This window comes from Entelurus aequoreus, linkage group LG01 (genome assembly GCF_033978785.1).
Source record: "Entelurus aequoreus isolate RoL-2023_Sb linkage group LG01, RoL_Eaeq_v1.1, whole genome shotgun sequence".
Classification (NCBI taxonomy): Eukaryota; Metazoa; Chordata; class Actinopteri; order Syngnathiformes; family Syngnathidae; genus Entelurus; species Entelurus aequoreus.
In genome coordinates, this window is record NC_084731.1 from 44,055,604 (window position 1) to 44,078,435 (window position 22,832).

General features: G+C 44.9%; 2 protein-coding genes across 2 annotated transcripts in view; one reads left to right on the plus strand and one right to left on the minus strand.

Annotated features, from left to right (window-relative positions):
* Nucleotides 1-11,596, plus strand: part of LOC133652689 (sodium- and chloride-dependent GABA transporter 2-like) — a 108,486-nt gene extending 96,890 nt beyond the window's left edge. The window contains exon 15 of the mRNA XM_062051699.1: nt 10,497-11,596. Within this exon, the coding sequence (XP_061907683.1) occupies nt 10,497-10,646 (150 nt within the window). The 3' untranslated portion in view covers nt 10,647-11,596. The remainder of the gene's footprint in view (nt 1-10,496) is intronic.
* A 3,353-nt stretch (nt 11,597-14,949) lies between these two features.
* On the minus strand, nt 14,950-19,130 carry LOC133629665 (uncharacterized protein K02A2.6-like). The gene is made up of 2 exons (XM_062020971.1): nt 16,612-19,130; nt 14,950-16,548 (listed from the first exon to the last, which is right to left on the minus strand). The coding sequence occupies exons 1-2, from the start codon at nt 19,128-19,130 to the stop codon at nt 15,204-15,206; spliced, it is 3,864 nt and encodes a 1,287-aa protein (XP_061876955.1). The 3' UTR covers nt 14,950-15,203.
* Nucleotides 19,131-22,832: the final 3,702 nt, after the last annotated feature.

Below are 22,832 nucleotides of genomic sequence, written 5' to 3' on the forward strand. Positions count from 1 at the left end.
TATAAGCCTGGTTGTGTTGTGGCTAATAGAGTATATATATGTCTTGTGTTTATTTACTGTTGTAGTCATTTCCAGCTGAATATCAGGTCCCACCCGCGCACTTCCAAACATTTGCTCGCTTGCCCGTACGTGTGTGTCATGTACATAACTTTGGGTAAATATATAAGCTTTATGAACCTTGGGTTAGGTGAACGGTCCGTTGGGCTGAGTGATTGTGTGTGTTGTGCAGGTGTTGGAATTGTATTGGCGGGTTATATGGACGGGAGCTAGGAGCTAGGAGCTAGCATAACAAACATCTAGGTGTTTTTATGCGGGATTAATTTGTGGCATATTAAATATAAGCCTGGTTGTGTTGTGGCTAATAGAGTATGTATATGTCTTGTGTAGGGTGACCATTTCCATGACACCAAAAAGGAGGACATTATGCGGCACATGACACCAAAAAGGAGGACATTATGCGGCATATCAATAAATTACTATGGTGTACATAGGACTCTGGTATACTCTTATTTATTGTACAATTTTGAGTGGTTTGAAGATGATGTTTGTGTGGCTGAATAGGAAAAATATTAAAGTCAAGTGTTTGTTAACAGTATTGTATTTATTCAATACATTGTGGTGTTCAAAAAGTGACCACTGAGATGAATCTTTTCAAGTACAGAGTGCCACAAAGCATAACATGTGTGGACTTAAATGTAAACAACAATTAACAGGTAACATATATAATTAAAAAAAAAAAGCTTTTTAAAAAAGCCTGAATAACCTTTTATATAAACAACAAAGGAGATTGTAACAAAGTGAAATACCTTACCACAATGGGAAAACACTTGTTTGTTCCTTTATTTGAGGCGTCGGTTGCCACGGAAAAGGGTAGGTTGTTTTCTTTTATGTAGTCGGTATGTTCCTGTACCGAATAGAGAGCGATGACGTTCTCGCACAATGCTTTGGCTTTTGTTCGGCCACAGGCCATCCCTTTAGCTGTGGGCGAGTCACTGAAAATCTCCCGATCCACTTTCATGCCGCAGTCTAAACTTCTGTAGGACTGGTGATGCTTTACAGCATGGTACACCTTGCACAGCTCCGCAGCGGTTATCTTGTCATCCAGGGGCGACGAAACTTCACGAAATAATGTCCTCATTGAAGAGGTACCTGCTGCACGTTTATTACTTTTATGTTTATCCGTACCCGCATGCCGTTCAATTGCAGCTTTCCCCTGACTACTTACGTCGACATCACATCGACAAAGTGTGCAGAAGCCACGGAATGAGTCTCGACTGCTTTTCGTTATAAATTTGTGCTCTTTTATCCATTCAGAATTAAACGAGGTCCTGCGTTTTGGCATGATGCTAACTTTCTGTCAATGTCATGCCGCAGCAGCACATGGACCCTTGCAGTGTTCCCTCTAATTCTTCATGTGTGTGAGCAAACGCACAAACTCCCTGAGCATTCAGTGCAGCACATGTGAGCAACATCAGACACGTGCACACTGGGGCCACACCAGCGTCACACCTGTCCCAAACCTGACATCATAACAATTTAAATGTTTTATTAAAATAATTTTCTGATATAAGTGATTTTGCCCCCTTACAATGACAATAACAAAAAAACATGTTTTTCATGACCTATGTGCTAGTATTGTATGTCTGGCTGTGGGTCCTGCCTTTAAAAGAAATGTTACCCCTTTCAGAGATTACATTTAGTTCCTGTAACTTTCTGTCTGTAAAATACATCTTTTTATTAGCATTTATGAAATCTAGTGACAATATTTCATGAATAATATCCTTAGATTAACATTCTTAATAAATGGCAGTAAAATAAGAACACATCTGATTGTGGAGTCAGAGTGTTACAACCTGGCATTTACACATTGTGAGGCGTTGGGGTTGTCCGACTTTTTTTGTGGCCATAAACGCAGCACTGGCTAAGTGCCATGAGTGCGTGTCTTGGTGCAGGTGAGCGAGCGAGCGGCTTCTGTTGATATGACGGATGACAAAGTTGGTTTAAGCCTGGTTTGTATGGCAGAAAATGACCAGTTCTTGTTTTTGGTGTGGTTACAAACAGTTTTGCTCAATAAAGTGATTGATGGAATTCCTGTCCGTAAAATGTCTCGACAGACGAAAATCGAACTGTGTTGACAAAGATTGTTTTATTCATTGGGGCCACTCTTGTTGTCACCTGTCACTCACAGAGTTGCATTGCAAAATCATACAGAATAAACTGTAATATGTTTATTTTGTTTAAAGTTCAGATGGGATTTTTGATTTCCTGCGCGGCATTAATTTGCAGTGCGCTGAGGACGCGTGAGCAGTGCGCAATTGCGCAGGCGCACACCTTAGAGGGAACGTTGGACCCTTGTTCACCTTTTTAACCAATGATAAGCAGATTTGTATCCGACACCGCTCTTAGCCAATCATTTGATATGTTACTGCGTTGGGGGCATTTTTTTACGGTCTATGATTGGCTATTGCGCTGCAGCCCAGCAAAGATGAAAAAACTCCGCTCTTCAAGCCTAGTGCCTCAAAAAGGAGGACAAATACGTGTCCGGCTTGATGCTGCGCCGGACGCCGGACAGGGCATTAAAGATCCGGACTGTCCGGCCTAAATCCGGACACCTGGTCACCCTAGTCTTGTGTTTATTTACTGTTGTAGTCATTCCCAGCTGAATATCAGGTCCCATCTGCGCGCTTCCAAACATTTGATCGCTTGCCCGTACGTGCGTGTCATGTACGTAACTTTGGGTAAATATATAAGCTTTAGGAACCTTGGGTTAGGTGAACGGTCCTTTGGGCTGGTTGTGTTGTGGCTAATAGAGTATATATATGTATTGTGTTTATTTACTGTTGTAGTCATTCCCAGCTGAATATCAGGTCCCACCCGCCTCTCACAGCATCTTCCCTATCTGAATCGCTTCCACTCCCCACTAGTCCTTCACTTGCACTTTCCTCATCCACAAATCTTTCATCCTCGCTCAAATTAATGGGGAAATCGTCGCTTTCTCGGTCCGAATCGCTCTCACTTCTGGCCGCCATCACTGTAAACAATAGGGAACTTTGCGGAAATGTACAACTGACTACGTCACGCTACTTCCGGTAGGGGCAAGGCTTTTTTTTGTCAGATACCAAAAGTTGCGATCTTTATCGTCATTGTTCTCTACTAAATCCTTTCAGCAAAAATATGGCAATATCGCAAAATTATCGCGAAAAAATGTCATTTCAGTAGGCCTTTAAGGCCTACTGAAATGACATTTTTTTATTTAAACGGGGATAGCAGATCCATTCTGTGTCATACTTGATCATTCCGCGATATTGCCATATTTTTGCTGAAAGGATTTAGTAAATGATAAATGATAAATGGGTTATACTTGTATAGCGCTTTTCTACCTTTAAGGTACTCAAAGCGCTTTGACAGTATTTCCACATTCACCCATTCACAAACACATTCACACACTGATGGAGGGAGCTGCCATGCAATGCGCTAACCAGCACCCATCAGGGGCAAGGGTGAAGTGTCTTGCCCAAGGACACAACGGACGTGACTAGGATGGTTGAAGGTGGGGATTGAACCCCAGTAACCAGCAACACTCCGATTGCTGGCACAGCCACTCTACCAACTTTGCCACGCCGTCGTAGAGAACATTGACGATAAAGTTCGCAACTTCTGGTCGCTGATAAAAAAAGCCTTGTCTGTACCGGAAGTAGTGTGACGTCGCAGGTTGAAAGGCTCCTCACATTTCCCCATTGTTTACACCAGCAGCGAGAGCGATTCGGACCGAGAAAGCGACGAATACCCCATTCATTTGAGCCAGGATGAAAGATTCGTGGATGAGGAACGTGAGAGTGAAGGACTAGAGTGCAGTGCAGGACGCATCTTTTTTCGATCTGACCGTAACTTAGGTACAAGCTGGCTCATTGGATTCCACACTCTCTCCTTTTTCTATTGTGGATCACGGATTTGTATTTTAAACCACCTCGGATACTATATCCTCTTGAAAATGAGAGTCGAGAATGCGAAATGGACATTCACAGTGACTTTTATCCCCACGACAATACATCGGCGAAGCACTTTAGCTACGGAGCTAACGTGATAGCATCAGGCTTAACTGCAGATAGAAAAAAAAGAAATAAACCCCTGACTGGAAGGATAGACAGAAAATCAACAATACTATTAAACCATAGACCTGTAACTACACGGTTAATGCTTTCCAGCCTGGCGAAGCTTAACAATGCTGTTGTTAACGACGCCATTGAAGCTAACTTAGCTACGGGACCTCACAGAGCTATGCTAAAAACATTAGCTATCCACCTACGCCAGCCAGCCCTCATCTGCTCATCAACACCCATGCTCACCTGCGTTCCAGCGATCGACGGAGCGACGAAAGACTTCACCCGATCATCGATGCGGTCGGCGGCTAGCGTCGGATAGCGCGTCTGCTATCCAAGTCAAAGTCCTCCTGGTTGTGTTGCTGCAGCCAGCTGCTAATACTCCGATCCCACCTACAGCTTTCTTCTTCGCAGTCTTCATTGTTCATTAAACAAATTGCAAAAGATTCACCAACACAGATGTCCAGAATACTGTGGAATTTTGCGATGAAAACAGAGCTTTTTGTATTGGATACAATGGTGTCCGAATACTTCCGTTTCAACGGTTGACGATTTTACGTCATCATACATAGACGTTTTCAACCGGAAGTTTCGCGGGAAATTTAAAATTGCACTTTATAAGTTAACCCGGCCGTATTGGCATGTGTTGCAATGTTAAGATTTCATCATTGATATATAAACTATCAGACTGCGTGGTCGGTGGTAGTGGGTTTCAGTAGGCCTTTAAAATGTGATTAAAAAACATAAAAAGCTAAAATGGCTGTAATTATTAATCGCAATTAACATGATAACTTTGCCCCCGGCCCCTATAACATATACTTAACCTATTAGCAGTTGGGGATTTGTTTGGTTTAGAAAGTCCTACCCAAAGTCATTGTAAATCTGTCATTGCACTATTTGGTGTAGATGCATGGTTTAAGGCTCTTTTGAAAGCTAACAAGATGAATTCCAGATTGTCCAAGTTTTTTTTTTTTTAAGATTAAAGTACCAATGATTGTCACACACACACTAGATGTGGTGAAATTTGTCCTCTGCATTTGTCCCATCCCCTTGGGGAGCAGTGGGCAGCAGCGGCGCCGCGCCCGGGAATCATTTTGGGATACTAACACTGAATAATAGGAGTTTAAATACACAGAGAAAAGGGATTTTTTTTTCTTAGGTTTGCCTATATTTTATTCAGAAGCTAGTGCCTTCAATGTAAATAGTTTGGAGGCATGGGCCTGATCTACTAAAATCCAAATAACAATTACAAAACCGCATATTCAAACGCTAAAATTGTGTGTACTATTACGCAGAATCTACTAAGATTAATAATCAGTGCAAAAGTGTTGTAGACCACCCTATGTAAATGTGGTTTTTGTGTGTACTTTATTGACTCTCACCCTGGAGACACTCATGTTATCATGCTCTCCAGCCTGTGCTGTTTTGCAATGTTGTTGAACATGCAGTGCACAAATATAATCTGTACCACTTTTTCTGCAATATGTAATTGCAATCTAGACCACGGGTCTTCAACGTTTTCCAGGCCAATAACCCCCAAACTGATGGTGAGATGGAGCGGGGATCCCCTACTATTACAGTGCATCCTGTATAAATTGTGTTCAAAGGAGAACTGCACTTTTTTTGTCCAGAATTTTGCCTATCATTCATCATTTTAGCAGCGCATTGATCACAGAGCTGACTGGCTTGTGGTGCTATATTGATATAATCATCTGGTGAGCTGCTCCCTCGCTTCTGAGCTGGTGAAAGTTAATTTGAGATGATAAATCATGCCTCTCACCTGGATAGTAAAAGGATTTGACCGTAAATCGAGAACTTTGACATCCAATTTAGACCCGGAGATGGTGAGAAAGAAGTGAAAAAGACTTAAAGGCCTACTGAAATGCGATTTTATTATTTAAACGGGGATAGCAGATCCATTCTATGTGTCATACTTGATCATTTCGCGATATTGCCATATTTTTGCTGAAAGGATTTAGTAGAGAACATCGACGATAAAGTTTGCAACTTTTGGTCGCTGATAAAAAAGCCTTGCCTGTACCGGAAGTAGCGTGCCGTCACAGGTTGTGGAGCTCCTCACATCTGCACATTGTTTACAATGATGGCCACCAGCAGCGAGAGCGATTCGGACCAAGAAAGCGACGATTTCCCCATTACTTTGAGCGACGATGAAATATTTGTGGATGAGGAAAGTGAGAGTGAAGGACTAGAGGGCAGTGGAAGCAATTCAGATAGGGAAAATGCTGTGAGAGGCGGGTGGGACCTGATATTCAGCTGGGAATGACTAAAACAGTAAGTAAACACAAGATATATATATATATACTCTATTAGCCACAACACAACCAGGCTTATGTTTAATATGCCACAAATTAATCTCGCATAACAAACACCTCCCCCCTCCCGTCCATATAAGCCGCCAATACAAATCAAACACCCGCACAACACACTCAATCCCACAGCCCAAAGTACCGTTCACCTCCGCAAAGTTCATACAGCACATATATTTCCCCAAAGTCCCCAAAGTTACGTACGTGACATGCACATAGCGGCACGCACGTACGGGCAAGCGATCAAATGTTTGGAAGCCGCAACTGCGTACTCACGGTACCGTGTATCCAACTCAAAGTCCTCCTGGTAAGAGTCTCTGTTGTCCCAGTTCTCCACAGGCCAATGGTAAAGCTTGACTGTCATCTTTCGGGAATGTAAACAATGAAACACTGGCTACGTGTTTGGGCTGCTGCAGCCGGCCGCTAATACACCGCTTCCCACCTACAGCTTTCTTCTTTGCTGTCTCCATTGTTCATTAAACAAATTGCAAAAGATTCACCAACACAGATGTTCAGAATACTGTGGAATTTTGTGATGAAAACAGACGACTTAATAGCTGGCCACAATGCTGTCCCAAAATGTCCGCTTCAATCCGTGACGTCACGCGCAAACGTCATCATACCGAGACGTTTTCAGCAGGATATTTCGCGGGAAATTTCAAATTGCACTTTCCTAATCTAACCCGGCGGTATTGGCATGTGTTGCGATGTTAAGATTTCATCATTGATATATAAACTATCAGACTGCGTGGTCGGTAGTAGTGGGTTTCAGTAGGCCTTTAAAGGGCTGATTAAAATGAATTCAATTGATGTGTTTTGGTGTTTGCTAAGGTTTTTTTTAATGTTGTTTATTTTTATTTAGGAAATGTATTACTATAATCTATCTTCCACATGAAAAGACATCTTTTATTGTGCATTTTCTTGTGTTTGAGTCCAGACACACGAATGCTCTGGTGATGTGATCTAGAGCCTCGCCCACAGAATTAAGTGTCAGTGTGCAAATGTTCTGTTGTTGCAATTCAGAAAAGGTGTTACCGACGGTAGATATGTGCTGCTGGTTCAACAAATGGCGCACAGGTAGGAGCATATTATATGTTTGTGCCGTAAATGAGAGTGTCTTTGTGGTAAAAGCCCCACATGCACGCAAAATCCTTTTTTAAAAAAAGGCGGGCTGCACCACTTTTTAATTGCACACACAGTCTTAGTAGATCACACGCAACACGCACACTCATAGTCACTCAATCAATCAATCAAAGTTTACTGATACAGCCCTTACTCACAAATGTCTCAAAGGGCTGCACAAGCCACAACGATATCCTCGGCTCAGATCCCACATCAGGGCAAGAAAAAACTCAACCCAATTGGAACAACAAGAAACCTTGGAAGGGACCGCACCCACCCCCCACCCCTTGGGTGGCCGGTGCAATGGATGCCGAGTGTATATAATTAGTATCGTGAGAGTCCAGTTCATAGTGCACACTATTTTATTTTTTGCACACGCTGTTTAGCACGAGATATTTGGATCTTAGTAAATGAGGCACTAATGTTTGTATTATTCTGTTTTTTACATAAAAACGTCTGCCATGAGTAGCAATCATGTGTTTTTGTTGAAGGAAAATGTGAACGTTGTGATGCGTCTTTGAAATTAATGCGCTGCCGTATGCTTAAAATGAGCAACATACATAACCGTTTTGAAAACAAATGATAAATATATGCATTATCCTGTTATATCTCACATTCTATATTGTTTTATGGAAAAAAGTTGTCATAAACGTGACTTAATTGATTTAAAAAACAAAACAAACAAAAAAACGAATGTTTATGCATATGTAAATTTATTCAGTTATAAATCTAAACTTTACCGCTGGCCGGTATTTTTTTCTATATTTTTATTGTAATATTTTCAGAAGTGTTCGTTCTATTTTTGGCCAAAGCAAGATTTTCCTCCATGCGGCCCCTGAGCTAAAATGAGTTTGAACTAGAACTAGAATGATCCAGAGGCAAGAAAATAATAAAATAAAAATATTTCCAATGTATGTCAAACGAACTTCATTAAAAAACAACGCCAGCAGACATCATTTTGGTGTTCGCTTGTCTCCAAATCAGCTCTTCAAGTCTTTCATCAGCTCAAAGATAGAATTGACAGCAGAGTGGCTATTTGTGCGTAACTGCTATTTGTGCACGCACATTCCTGACGTGATAAATATAGATGAAAAACAGACGCCACAGAACAGTTTCAGTTTCAGTCCTGATTAATCCCACAGCGTGTGCTAAATGATTGTTTGCATTTCCTTCTACCAGTGTTGTAATAATCAGCATTTAGTCATGAAGACAGACAAGCTAAATGGATTGCACTCTGTATTTTTCTTACAAACCCCGTTCCATATGAGTTGGGAAATTGTGTTGGATGTAAATATAAACGGAATACAATGATTTGCAAATCCTTTTCAACCCATATTCAATTGAATGCACTACAAAGTCAAGATATTTGATGTTCAAACTCATAAACTTTATTTCTTTTTTTTTGCAAATAATAATTAACTTAGAATTTCATGGCTGCAACACGTGCCAAAGTGGTTGGGAAAGGGCATGTTCACCACTGTGTTACATGGCCTTTCCTTTTAACAACACTCAGTAAACGTTTGGGAACTGAGGAGACACATTTTTTAAGCTTCTCAGGTGGAATTCTTTCCCATTTTTGCTTGATGTACAGTTTAAGTTGTTCAACAGTCCGGGGGTCTCCGTTGTGGTATTTTACGCTTCATAATGTGCCACACATTTTCAACGGGAGACAGGTCTGGACCACAGGCAGGCCAGTCTAGTACCCGCACTCTTTTACTATGAAGCCACGTTGATGTAACACGTGGCTTGGCATTGTCTTGCTGAAATAAGCAAGGGCGGCCATGGTAACGTTGCTTGGAAGGCAACGTATGTTGCTCCAAAACCTGTATGTACCTTTCAGCATTAATGGCGCCTTCACAGATGTGTAAGTTACCCATGTCTTGGGCACTAATACACCCCCATACCATCACACATGCTGGCTTTTCAACTTTGCGCCTATAACAATCCAGATAGTTATTTTCCTCTTTGGTCCGGAGTACACAATCTCCACAGTTTCCAAAAACAATTTGAAATGTGGACTCGTCAGACCACAGAACACTTTTCCACTTTGTATCAGTCCATCTTAAATGAGCTCAGGCCCAGCGAAGCCGACGGCGTTTCTGTGTGTTGTTGATAAACGGTTTTGGCCTTGCATAGGAGAGTTTTAACTTGCACTTACAGATGTAGCGACCAACTGTAGTTACTGACAGTGGGTTTCTGAAGTGTTCCTGAGCCCATGTGGTGATATCCTTTACACACTGATGTCGCTTGTTGATGCAGTACAGCCTGAGGGATAGAAGGTCACGGGCTTAGCTGCTTACGTGCAGTGATTTCTCCAGATTCTCTGAACCCTTTGATGATATTACGGACCGTAGATGGTGAAATCCTTGCAATAGCTGGTTGAGAAAGGTTTTTCTTAAACTGTTCAACAATTTGCTCACGCATTTGTTGACAAATGTTTGTGAATGACTGAGCATTTCATGGAATCTTTTTTTATACCCAATCATGACACCCACCTGTTCCCAATTTGCCTGTTCACCTGTGGGATGTTCCAAATAAGTGTTTGATGAGCATTCCTCAACTTTATCAGTATTTATTGCCACCTTTCCCAACTTCTTTGTCACGTGTTGCTGGCATCAAATTATAAAGTTAATGATTATTTGCAACAAAAAAAAAAAGTTCATCAGTTTGAACATCAAATATGTTGTCTTTGTAGCATATTCAACTGAATATGGGTTGAACATGATTTGCAAATCATTGTATTCCGTTTATATTTACATCTAACACAATTTTCCAACTCATATGGAAATGGGGTTTGTACATACATTGAGACCTTCCCTAATCCCATTTCAAATGTGACAATGATACTACAAAGATGGCATATTTGTCACAGCCGTGAGTCCAAAGCCAAAGTGCTTGGTTTGTGAGCTGTTCCCTGACCGTTCTGTCATCCGCTTTGTCTCCACAGAATCTCCGGCAGCTTTGCCGCCCTGAAAACAAACCCTGCGAGGCTGCGAAGCAACCCGAGCAATACCCACTTAACCCCAGCAAAGCACTGTCTCCTTCTGCCAACGACTGCAAGGCCAGCGGCGGAGTTGAGATGGAAGTGCAAGTATGAGGCCGTGACGTTTGTGAAGGTGTGCGTTCGAGGTCCTAGTGCCACTAGATGGCTCCTCATAGGTCTCCCCTTGATCATTTAGAGGTTTTTCTAGATTCTACGGCTCACTTAAATCAATGTTGTCATGAGTCAGTATGCCAACGACAGCGCACTTGGGAGTGCTGCTGTCATGTTCTCATGAGAATTTACCAGCAAGTACCAAAGCTGAAGCACTATATTTGGTTTCGAACAGGACAATCTTGCTGCAACATGAGCGCAAGCTCCGTGTGCACATGCAAAGCTCCCTCAGTGACACATTCCGAAAAAAACCCCAACCTGCTGCCACAAACTTATTTTATGGACAATGCTGCAGTGAAAACAGTGGATTTTGCAGCAAAACACTTTTTTGCCTATTTTATGGCAGTTTATGGCATATAATTTTTTCAGGTAACACCTTAAATGTGTTTCTATTACTTAAATGTCCAAATTCTTGTGAGAACAAGCTTGCTACTGTTTTTCCTTGAATGACTGTTTTGTTTATCCAGTAGGTGGTTTGGAGTCATAGGATTTAACTACTATTTTGCATTTAGATCCCTTTGTGTATTTTCATATATGAATCGGACTTTTGCAACCAAAAGAGATTATGGATTTATTGAAAACAGACTTTAAATTACTACTAGCACTTACAGCTTATTAATTGTACTGTTTAACAATCACACATGTATTTTCATTACGCAATCAGACACATACATGCCTGCTAATAATGTTTACTGACTCAACATAGTGTTAATGTCTCATAATCAATACAACGCATAAAACACTGTACTTTAACCTACAGTAATGTTACTGAGTTCAGCTTCTAATCGTTGTTAATGTATGGTCACTTTTACTGTAATAGAACATGTTTTTTTCTATCCAATCATATCCATACTGTGAGATATTCATGTTTGATTATGTACCTGCTGAGTTTGATGATATTAAAATGATAAAGAAGAACACACATTACACACACATTACAAAGGTTGGGCAATATTTTGATACTTTGGGTTCATTAAAATGTCTTAAATGTTGCAAAAATACAATTTACATTAATATCACAGCGTGATAGTGTGTTAAAATTTGTTTTAAGAATTAAAACTAAACACGGTTTTTGTATTTTGGGGGGAAAAAAAGTGGAAAATTAATTATGGGAAATTTTATGGGTCTGGGTTTGCGGATAATAATGCTACAGGATTATACGGAATTCAGTACATTTATAGGTACCGACTCGGGATGTAACGATATGAAAATTTCATATCACGGTTATCATGACCAAAACTATCGCGGTTATGATTATTATCACGGCATTGTTGAATGTGCTCAAAAAGTACTTGTGGGGGGAGGTTGTGATTTAGCGCACTGCAGGAGCAAAAGGTCACCGCCTCAGTCGATGGTGTTGAGGGCGGAGCGCCGTCGACTAGGGGCGGGGCATGTGCGGGACGGCGAGACGCAGCTGGCAGGTGATTAGTATTCACAGGTGGTACGTGTTAATCTGATCATCTGTTGTCTTTAACAGTGAGCGGCCAGCGGAGGAGAGGGGAGGAGAGAGAGACACACATCTGAAAAGATTGTACTGAAAAGATAAATTGAAACACATGGTGATTAAAGGCTTGGTGAAACGGCACAACTGACTCCTGGCGTGATATCAGGGGAACGGGTAGGGAACGACCTCCACATCTGGCACCCAACGTAAAGAAGAAAGGCTGCGATGTCGTCACCAAGCCCCATAGAGGCGCTGGGACAGCTCCTGGCGGAGGTGTCGACGGCGAACCACCGGCAGAATGAGGCGATGCAGGCCCAAATTGCAGAGCAGAGCCAGATCCTGCGAGCGCTCACGGAAAGGTCCGGAGCGGGGACAACCCCAGCAGCGAGGCCGGCATTGACGACGGTGGGGATGCACAGGATGGCAGAGACAGAAGACGCGCAAAGTTTCATGGACATGTTTGAGGCAAAAGCGAAGGCATGCGCATGGCCGGAGGAAGAGTGGGCGGTGCGGCTGCTACCGTTACTGGTGGGAGAGGCGCAGCGAGCGGCGCTCAGCCTGCCACCAGCGTCCCGCGTGAGCTACCGGGACATGAGGAGGGCAGTGTTGGACCGGACAGGAGGGTCCAAAGAGGACCACAGACGCCGGTTCCGGACCATGAGACTCGGACAGGAGGAGCGGCCTTTCGCCCTGGGCCAACAGTTGAGAGACGCGGCGACCAGATGGCTACAACCCGGAGGAATAGAGGAGGTGATCGAGCAGATCATCCTGGAACAATTCCTGGAGGCAATCCCGGCGCGGACGTCAGCGTGGGTCCGCTACCATCGGCCACAAGGCGTAGCAGCGGCGGTAGCCTTGGCGGAGGACCACCTGGCCGTACACCGGGAGAAGGGGAAGGAGGAGAAGGCTGCAGGAGGAGCGGAGCGGCCAAGTCCCGGCGCCGCGCAGGATGCGGGCGCTGCCAGCAGAAGGAGCCCAGCCGTGGGCACGGCCACGACGCAACCCAAGTCTGCTTTCTCCTCCTCAAGGCCAGGCCGCTGCGGACACTGCGTTTCCCCCGCAAACGGCGCCTCGAATGCCGGGGCAGGTGTGCTGGAGGTGTGGGCGGCTAGGACACCTGCAGCGGGAGTGTCCAGCGATGGAAGTGGGACAGGTGATCCGGGTTGGCGACCCTCCAGCACCCTCCCCCGGGCCAGGAGAGACATACTATGTACCGGTAAGGATACAAGGGAGTATACACCGGGCGATGGTGGATTCGGGCTGCGAGCAGTCCATGATTCACCAAAACCTGGTTCGACCCGGGGCGTTGAGAAAGGCTACACGGGTTCGGGTTAAATGTGTGCATGGGGATATTCACGAGTACCCTATCGTGCCGGTGGACATTTTTTTTAAAGAGGAAAAATATAGTGTTAAGGTGGCTGTAAATTCGCGCCTGGCGCACCCCTTAATCTTGGGAACAAATTGGGCGGGATTTAACGGGTTAATAAAGCAGTGCGCAGGGGTGCGTTCATGACCGGTAGGAAAAGAGAGTGTCCGCGCTGTTCTCATCGGCGACGCGAGATTATCCGACGCTGCCGGGGGGGGGGGGGGGGGGGGGGGGGAAGGGGAGACGGCGGGGGCTTCGCAGGAGGTTTCCCCGGTTCCCCAATGGCGCCCCATGGATGATTTTCCACTCGAGCAGTCTCGAGATGACACTCTGCGCGCGACCTGGGACCAAGTGATTTCAATTGATGGGCAGCGGGTTCGCCCGGGGACAGCGCGGGATTTCCCTCACTTTGCATTGATTAGGGACAGGTTATACAGAGTGAGTCGTGACACTCAGACAGGGGAGGAAATCACCCAATTGTTGGTGCCAAAAAGCCGTCGGGAAATGATTTTCCAGGCGGCGCATTTTAACCCGATGGCCGGTCACATGGGTTATGATAAAACACTCAATCGGATAATGGTTCGGTTCTATTGGCCAGGTATTCGGGCAGACGTGCGCTGCTGGTGCGCGGCCTGTCCGGAGTGTCAACTAGTCAACCCCGCGGCCACCCCTAGAGCACCTTTGCGGCCATTACCACTCATAGAGGTCCCGTTTGAGCGAATTGGCATGGACCTCGTCGGACCATTTCACCCGAGCACCCAGGGATATCGCTTTGCACTAGTCCTGGTGGATTATGCAACACGCTATCCCGAAGCAGTGCCACTGCGCTCCATCTCTGCAAAGAGTGTCGCGCAGGCACTATTTCAAGTTATCTCCCGAGTTGGAATCCCGAAAGAGATTCTAACTGACCAGGGCACGTCCTTTATGTCACGCACGTTAAAGGAGCTGTACAGATTATTGGGGATCAAATCTATTCGGACCAGCGTTTACCACCCGCAGACAGATGCTGGTAGAGCGGTTGAATAGAACCTTGAAATCCATGATCCGGAAGTTCGTACACGAGGACAAACCAAATTGGCATAAATGGTTGGATCCCCTGTTATTTGCAGTGCGGGAGGTTCCTCAGGCCTCAACATGATTTTCTCCATTTGAACTGTTGTTCGGCAGGAAGCCGCGCGGGGTATTGGACCTAGTTAAAGAAAGCTGGGAGGAAGGTCCAAGCCCCAGTAAAAATGAAATTCAGTACGTCATGGACTTGAGAGCAAAACTCCATGTCATGTTCGTGTTTGAAGGATGAGGCTGTTGATAGCAAGTGACTTAACTTTTAATGCTCCATGTTCTCAACAACATACATGTGTCTTTCATGCAGTCTTGTTCTACCACTTTATGTGGTACGGTAAGCATCATACTAACCAGTACTGCCCCCTAGCGGTCATACCTGTAATAACATCTGATCACAACATCCCCCTTTTTCTAAGACAAAATGTATTGACCTAAATAATCACATTAGCTGGGTCAGTTATTTTAACAAATTCTCATTTAGTCTAACTCTGACACATATGTGCAGTATGAACAATTTCAAATTGCATAGGCTATCTCAAATCTAAGCCAATACTATTTATAACACTTTCACAACAATCAATATACATTTTGTTCAACATATTTAACATGCATATTGACTTTTCTTTGTTTACAAGTTCAGTCCATCAGGTCTTTTGATTTCTCTTGTGGACCTTCTTAACTCAGGTTCATTTGGAGTAGGTGTGTTACAGTCAGCGTTACAGTCCATAACAGGTGTGGGTATTACCTGAGATTCACCACAAGTTACACTAAGCTCACCAACAGTCCCTTGAGGAGTCTTTAACAGACTGCGACGATTGCGTCTGAGGATTTGTCCATCATCAGTTCTCACCGTGTACGATCTTGGAGCAACTTCTTGCAGGACTGTTGCTTTTGTACTCCATCCATCAGTATCCTCAATCCTGACTGTGTTGTTGGTAGTCAGTGGAGGAAGACGCTTGGTTGTTTTGTCATAAAATGACTTTTGCATCATCTTCTGTTGTCGTAGTTTATGTTCAATCTTTGAGGGATTATTTTGCTTTATTATATTGTTTGAATGACTCGGCAAGGTTGTTCGTAGCTTCCTCTTCATCAGCAGTTCAGCTGGTGATAGTCCGCACTGAAGAGGTGATGCTCTGTAGCTCAATAAAGCCAGATACGGATCCGAGTCACTGTCAGCTGCTTTCTTTAGGAGTTGCTTTAGAATGTGAACTCCTTTTTCCGCTTGCCCGTTTGATTGTGCATAATGTGGGTTTGACGTCACATGCTGGAAATCATATTGCACCGCAAACTTCTGCCATTCTTTGCTGCTGAAGCATGGGCCGTTGTCGCTCACTACAGTGTGTGGAATGCCATGCCTGGCGAATATAGATTTAGCATGTGTTATTACACAAGTTGACGTTAAGCCTGCTAGTAGCGCCATTTCAGGGAAGTTTGAGTAGTAATCTACTACCGCTAAATAGTCTTTACCTCTGAGATGAAACAAGTCCATTCCTACTTTGTGCCATGGTGCGGTTGGCACCTCAGCAACCACCATAGGCTCTTTGCTCTGCTTGTTCCTGTGTTTCTGGCATGTTTCACATTTATTTATGAGTGTTTCAATGTCTTTATTCAGTCCGGGCCAGAAAACCGACTCTCTCGCCCTCCTTTTGCATTTTTCAATGCCGAGATGGCCTTCATGTATCCTGTGCAAAATGTCCATTCTCAAAGCCTGTGGAATAACAATTCTGCCCTTTTTCAACAGCAGTCCATCCACAGTACTGAGCTCACCTCTGACGTGATAAAATAGTGGACATGAGCCAGCCGGCCATCCCTCATCCATGTTCCTCATGACATGTTGTAACTCAGCATCTGTTGCTGTAGCCTCAGCGATTTGTCTTGACTTTGTGTCTGACACAGGCAGTGTAGCAGACACCATGTTCACATGACACTGTATGTCCTCATCTGTTGCACTCACACTGTCGTCTGTAGTTGCTCTGGATAGGGCATCAGCAAGGATTAGGTGTTTACCTGGAGTATATATCAGTTCAAAATCATACCTTTGCATTTTCATCATCAACCGTTGAATCCGCGGTGACATTTCATTCAGATTCTTTTTGATGATGGCAACCAGCGGTCGGTGATCAGTTTCAACTGTGAAGGACGGCAGGCCGTACACATAGCTATGAAACCGCTCCAAACCATATGCCAGTCCCAAACATTCTTTTTCGATCTGAGCGTACCGACATTCCGATTTTGTCATAGCCCGAGATGCATAGGCTACCGGTTTCCAGTGCTCACCCTCAGCCTGGAGTAGAACGGCACCAATACCATCTTTGGAAGCATCGGTTGACACTTTTATCCTCTTTGTGTGGTCATAAAATGACAACACAGGTGCTGTAGTCAGTGTGTTCTTGAGTTTTTGCCACTCATGCTCATGTTTCACTGTCCATTTAAAATCACCGTCCTTGTGCAGAAGCTCTCGTATGCAAGATGTCTTTGCTGTCAAATTGGGAATGAATTTACCTATAAAATTGACCATCCCCATGATGCGTAGCACACCGGTCTTGTCTGTGGGCCTTGGCATGTTCTGTATTGCACACATTTTTTCTTGATCTGGTTGGACACCACGTGCAGACAGCTTGTCTCCAAGGAAAAGGATCTCCTGAACACCAAACTCACATTTACTTTTGTTTAGTTTTAGTCCATACTTTTTTATGCGTTCCATAACTCTGTTTAGTCTCTCATTGTACTCTTGGGCTGTGGATCCCCATATGATGATGTCATCAATGTAGACTCGAACTCCATCCAAGCCCTCGATGATCTGCTCCATCGCTCTGTGAAATATTTCAGGTGCTGACTTTATTCCAAAAGGCAGTCTGAGAAAACAGTGTCTGCCAAAGGGCGTATTAAAGGTACAGTACATTGTGCTGCTTTCACTCAGTTTCAGCTGCCAGAAACCTTGTGAGGCGTCAAGCTTTGTGAAGTAGCTGGCACCTGACATTTCACTGATGATCTCTTCACGTGTAGGTATTTGATAATGTTCACGCTTAATGCTCTCATTTAGATCTTTAGGGTCCATACATATTCTCAACTCACCATTCTTTTTCTTTGTGATGACCATTGAGTTGACCCAGTCTGTAGGCTCATTAACCTTTTTGATCACCCCCAGCATGATCATTCTGTCGAGTTCTTTCTTTAGGCTGTCTTTCAGTGGGGCTGGAACTCTGCGTGCTGCATGCACAACTGGTTGGGCATCTTCTTTCAATTGTATTTTATATGTGAAGGGCAAAACACCAAAACCCTTGAAAACATCTGAAAAGTTCTGAACAATTGTTTCCATAGAGTCATTTTTTGGGATAATGCTATACACTCTTTTCACAAGTGCTAGTTCTTCACAGGCTCTGTCACCCAGAAGTGATTCACGTCCCTCATTCACAACAAAGAAGCATAGGTGGTGCACTTTTCCTTTAACTGTGACACTCAGCCTGCATGTGCCCAAACATTTAATTGGTTGTCCATTGTAGTCTTTAAGTCCAGATTCTTTTCTTTTTATTTGTGGCTTGTTTTTCATTGCCTTTACATCACACATGCTTATTAGATTTGCTTTTGCACCCGTTTCCAATCTCATGGTGACTACAGTCCCATTTATCATTAGAGGAGCTATCCATGTATCTTCTCCAGTGACGTCATTTACATTGTCTGGTTTACTTATTTGTTCACTTTCCAAATTTACCATGCCAACAAAGAACGTGTCACTGAGATCAGGCTCATCTACTATGTTTACAGTTTTTCCTTTCTTCCCCTCTTTCCATTTGGAGAAGCACTGTTTAGCAAAATGATTCTTGCCTTGGCAACTTGAGCATTGCTTACCAAACGCTGGACATTGTCGGGGCTTGTGCTTTGTGCCGCAGCGCTTGCAGCTTATCATCTCGTCCTCCGACTGCCGTGCAGGCCGGGTCTGTGTACGCTGTCTCCGCTGGTACGACACTGCTCCTACCGCTGCCGCATTGTCGCTCTGCGCCGAGGCGACTGCAGACATCTCGCTGAACGTCCTCACGTGCTTTTGGGACAGCTCACTCGCCTGGCAGATCTTAATGGCTCCCGCCAGCGTCAACTCCATCTCTCGTAGCAGCCTCTCTCTGACCTTTTTATCCTCCACGCCGAAGACTATCTGGTCCCGGATCATGGAGTCCTTCAGCGTCGCGAAGTTGCAGGACTGCGCCTTTAGCCGCAAGTCCGTCAGGAAGCTATCAAATGGCTCATGCTGCCGCTGCGTACGAGACAGAAACACGTACCTTTCGTACGTCTCGTTCTTCTTCGGAGAACAGTGAGCGTCAAATTTGCTAAGCACTACATCCAACTTTCCATTATCGTCAGGAGTGTCAAACACAAACGTGTTAAATACTTCTATGGCCTGTGGCCCTGCTATTGTTAGCAGCAGCGCTACCTTTCTCGCCTCCGGCTTTGTCTCGTGTCCCATAGCCGCAATGTACAGGTGAAACTGCTGTTTGAAGGTGCGCCAGTTCTCGTCGACATTCCCCGTTAGTTTCAAACTCTCCGGTGATTTTAAATCCATGTCGTCAAGTCGAGTTTACTCCTGGTACCATGTCATGTTCGTGTTTGAAGGATGAGGCTGTTGATAGCAAGTGACTTAACTTTTAATGCTCCATGTTCTCAACAACATACATGTGTCTTTCATGCAGTCTTGTTCTACCACTTTATGTGGTACGGTAAGCATCATACTAACCAGTACTGCCCCCTAGCGGTCATACCTGTAATAACATCTGATCACAACACTCCACACTTTGGGGCACGTGAGAATTTGCTCCAAGCCCAAGAACGTCAGCAGCGCCTGTATAACAAGGGGACGAAACTCAGACAATTTTCACCGGGAGAGAAAGCACTTATATTACTCCCAACATCCAGCTCCAAATTACTCGCCAGGTGGCAGGGACCCTTTGTGGTCACACGACGAGTAGGTGACGTGGATTACGAGGTCAGGCGGTCTGACCGGGGTGGGGCAACACAAATATACCACCTCAACCTACTAAAAGGTTGGAGGGAAGCGGAGCCTGTCTCCATGGTGACGGCGATAGCGGAGGGCGAGGAGCTGGGGCCGGAGGTTACCCCCCTCCCCCAGGCCCTTTCCTCTCCGCTGTGATAATCATCTGACGCCGTCACAGAAAGCAGATGTGGCCAAATTGCAGCAGCATTTTGCTGACGTGTTCTCCCCCCTGCCAGGCCGCACGACTCTCACCCAGCATCACATAGAGACCAGCCCAGGCGTGACGGTGAGGTCTCGGCCCTACAGGCTGCCCGAACACAAGCGCAAAGTAGTTCGGGAAGAATTAAAAGCCATGCTGGAATTGGGAGTGATAGAAGAGTCACACAGTGCGTGGTGCAGCCCCATAGTTCTGGTGGGGAAGAAAGATGGGTCTGTGCGGTTCTGTGTGGACTACCGCAAGGTAAATGATGTGTCACGTTTTGACGCCTATCCAATGCCCCGGGTCGACGAGCTCCTGGACCGGTTGGGCACTGCTCGGTTTTTTACGACACTGGATTTGACTAAGGGCTACTGGCAGATTCCCTTGTCTCCAGAGTCTAAGGAAAAAACGGCATTCTCCACTCCGGAAGGTTTATACCAATTTGTGACCCTTCCGTTCGGCTTGTTCGGTGCGCCCGCCACATTTCAGAGACTCATGGACCGGGTGCTGCGGCCCCACGCTGCATATGCTGCAGCCTATCTGGATGATGTCATCATCCAGGGGAACAGCTGGGCGGAGCATGTGAAGAGGGTGGGGGCGGTGCTCGAGTCCCTGAGGCGGGCGGGGCTCACCGCCAACCCGGCGAAGTGCGCGGTTGGCCGGAGGGAGGTACAGTATCTGGGGTACCACTTGGGGTAAGGTCAGGTGCGGCCTCAGGTAGAAAAAACCGCAGCAGTTGCGGCCTGCCCGACCCAGAAGACGAAAAAGGAGGTGAGGCAGTTTTTAGGGTTGGTGGGCTACTACCGGAGGTTCATTCCCCGGTTTGCGGACCTGACCAGCCCACTAACTGACCTCACCCGAAAAGGTGCTCCAGATCTGGTCCAGTGGACGGGGCAGTGCCAGCAGGCATTCGAGAAGGTGAGGAAAGCACTTTGCGAGGAGCTGGTACTGCGCATGCCTGATTTTTCTATCCCATTTTGTTTGCAGGCGGACGCGTCGGGCAGAGGACTGGGAGCCGTTTTATCCCAGCAGCGGGGGGGCACCGACCACCCGGTCCTGTACATCAGCAGAAAGTTATCGGAAAGGGAGGCCAGATACAGCACTGTGGAAAGGGAGTGCCTCGCCATCCAGTGGGCGGTCGGTGCCCTCCGGTACTATCTGCTGGGACGCCCGTTCAGCCTCTGCTCGGACCACAAGCCCCTCCAGTGGCTCCACCGCATGAAGGATGCCAACGCGCGGATCACCCGGTGGTATCTCGCTTTACAACCCTACAATTTCAGAGTGATCCATAGGCCGGGGGCGCAGATGGCCGTGGCAGACTTCCTCTCCCGCTCTCAGGCGGGGGTGGGGGGGAGTTGGCGCGGCCGGATGATGTCCCGGCCTAAGTCTGGCGGTGGAGGTATGTGGGGGGAGGTTGTGATTAGCGCACTGCAGGAGCAAAAGGTCACCGCCTCAGTCGATGGTGTTGAGGGCGGAGCGCCGTCGACTAGGGGCGGGGCATGTGCGGGACGGCGAGACGCAGCTGGCAGGTGATTAGATTTCGCAGGTGGTACGTGTTAATCTGATCATCTGTTGTCTTTAACAGTGAGCGGCCAGCGGAGGAGAGGGGAGGAGAGAGAGACACACATCTGAAAAGATTGTACTGAAAAGATAAATTGAAACACATGGTGATTAAAGGCTTGGTGAAACGGCACAACTGACTCCTGGCGTGATATCAGGGGAACGGGTAGGGAACGACCTCCACAGTACTTATACACACAATTATTTTTTTTATTATTAAACACCTAAAATAAATAGACACACTGTTTGGAAACCCGCTATTTTGCATATTTTTTGTTTCTTAAGCTTCACTGATAGTGTTTTAGTCTTTGTATTTTATCTGTTTTAACAGCTAAGCTTGTATTGTTTTATTTATTGGTTTCTACTCCAGCACTTTAAGATCTATTTAAATGCAAAGAGCGTAACACATAAAATCTATTATTTGTTTTATTTATTTTGGCAGGCGTTGTGGCGTATTCCTCTTAATATAGAGAGATTACTCTTTTAGGTTCATTGTGCACAATTGAGTATGTTATTTGCTAAAACAGTAATGTGTTCGTATAAGTTTAGATTAGAGTATGACAATTCTTAATTGTTTTAATTTCAGCATTTAAGCTAGCGGGCTGGCGCCAGTCAGTTTGTAAGTTTATCAATGCGCAGTTATCAATCACGTTTTTTTTCATCATTTTAATTTAAAACGGTAATATTAACAGTCGAGGGTTTTTACTGTGGTTATAATAAATATTCAGTAAATCACTACCGTTTATCGTTGCATCCCTAGTACCGACTAAATTATATCGGTGTTACAGGGTACCGATTCCTGTAAAATCCTTTGTTGCACATGACGTGGGCTCCAGCACCCCCTGCGACTCTGAAAATGACAAGCGGTAAAAAATGGATGGATGGAATTTTAACACCTCCAAATTTGGTAATGAAAGCTACAACTAAGATACACATTACAAATTAACAGCAAGTGTGTATTGAGTACAATACTTGCAGTATAAACACTTTGTAGGGCACAAGAAAAGTCAAGGCTAGCCCATTCAATGGCAAAGACTACCTCCTGACTACGGTAACACACCGTAGCCTATACACTACTGCCATCTAACGTCTTGGAATTAAAAATGCATGCAAAATCTACTATATAATACTTTGCAAATGAGCCACATTGTTACTATGGAGTACCAGTATTGATTTACAGGTACCGGTAAATTGGTATTATATTGATTCAAATGTGAAAAGTAACCTTCCTTAATTAGAACATGGGCAAAGTTGATAGTGCACGCATAGTATATTTACTTAGCTTATGTACAGAGGATTACGTCTGTTAAAGAGCAAAATAGAGAACAATCCATTTATCACGTCTGTGTTTATGTACAAAATATAAATGCGGAATATTTGCTGGTTATCAAAACGCCCACAATTGTGAGGGGCAGATACAAATATAGTAATTAATGTATTTAATTCAAACGTTTATCCGCTGTTTTGGCGCGTCTGGAAGGTACGTGCAAACTGGCACAGTTACGCACAAACAT

What these genes read in the sequence shown, in the direction of transcription:
- LOC133629665 (XM_062020971.1), bottom strand. Translation starts at nt 19,130, where the DNA reads ATGGATTTAAAATCACCGGAGAGTTTGAAACTAACGGGGAATGTCGAC. An exon ending in TTGATGATGAAAATGCAAAG is followed by an intron (nt 16,549 to 16,611) that starts GTATGATTTTGA and finishes TGCCCTATCCAG; the next exon opens with AGCAACTACAGACGACAGTG.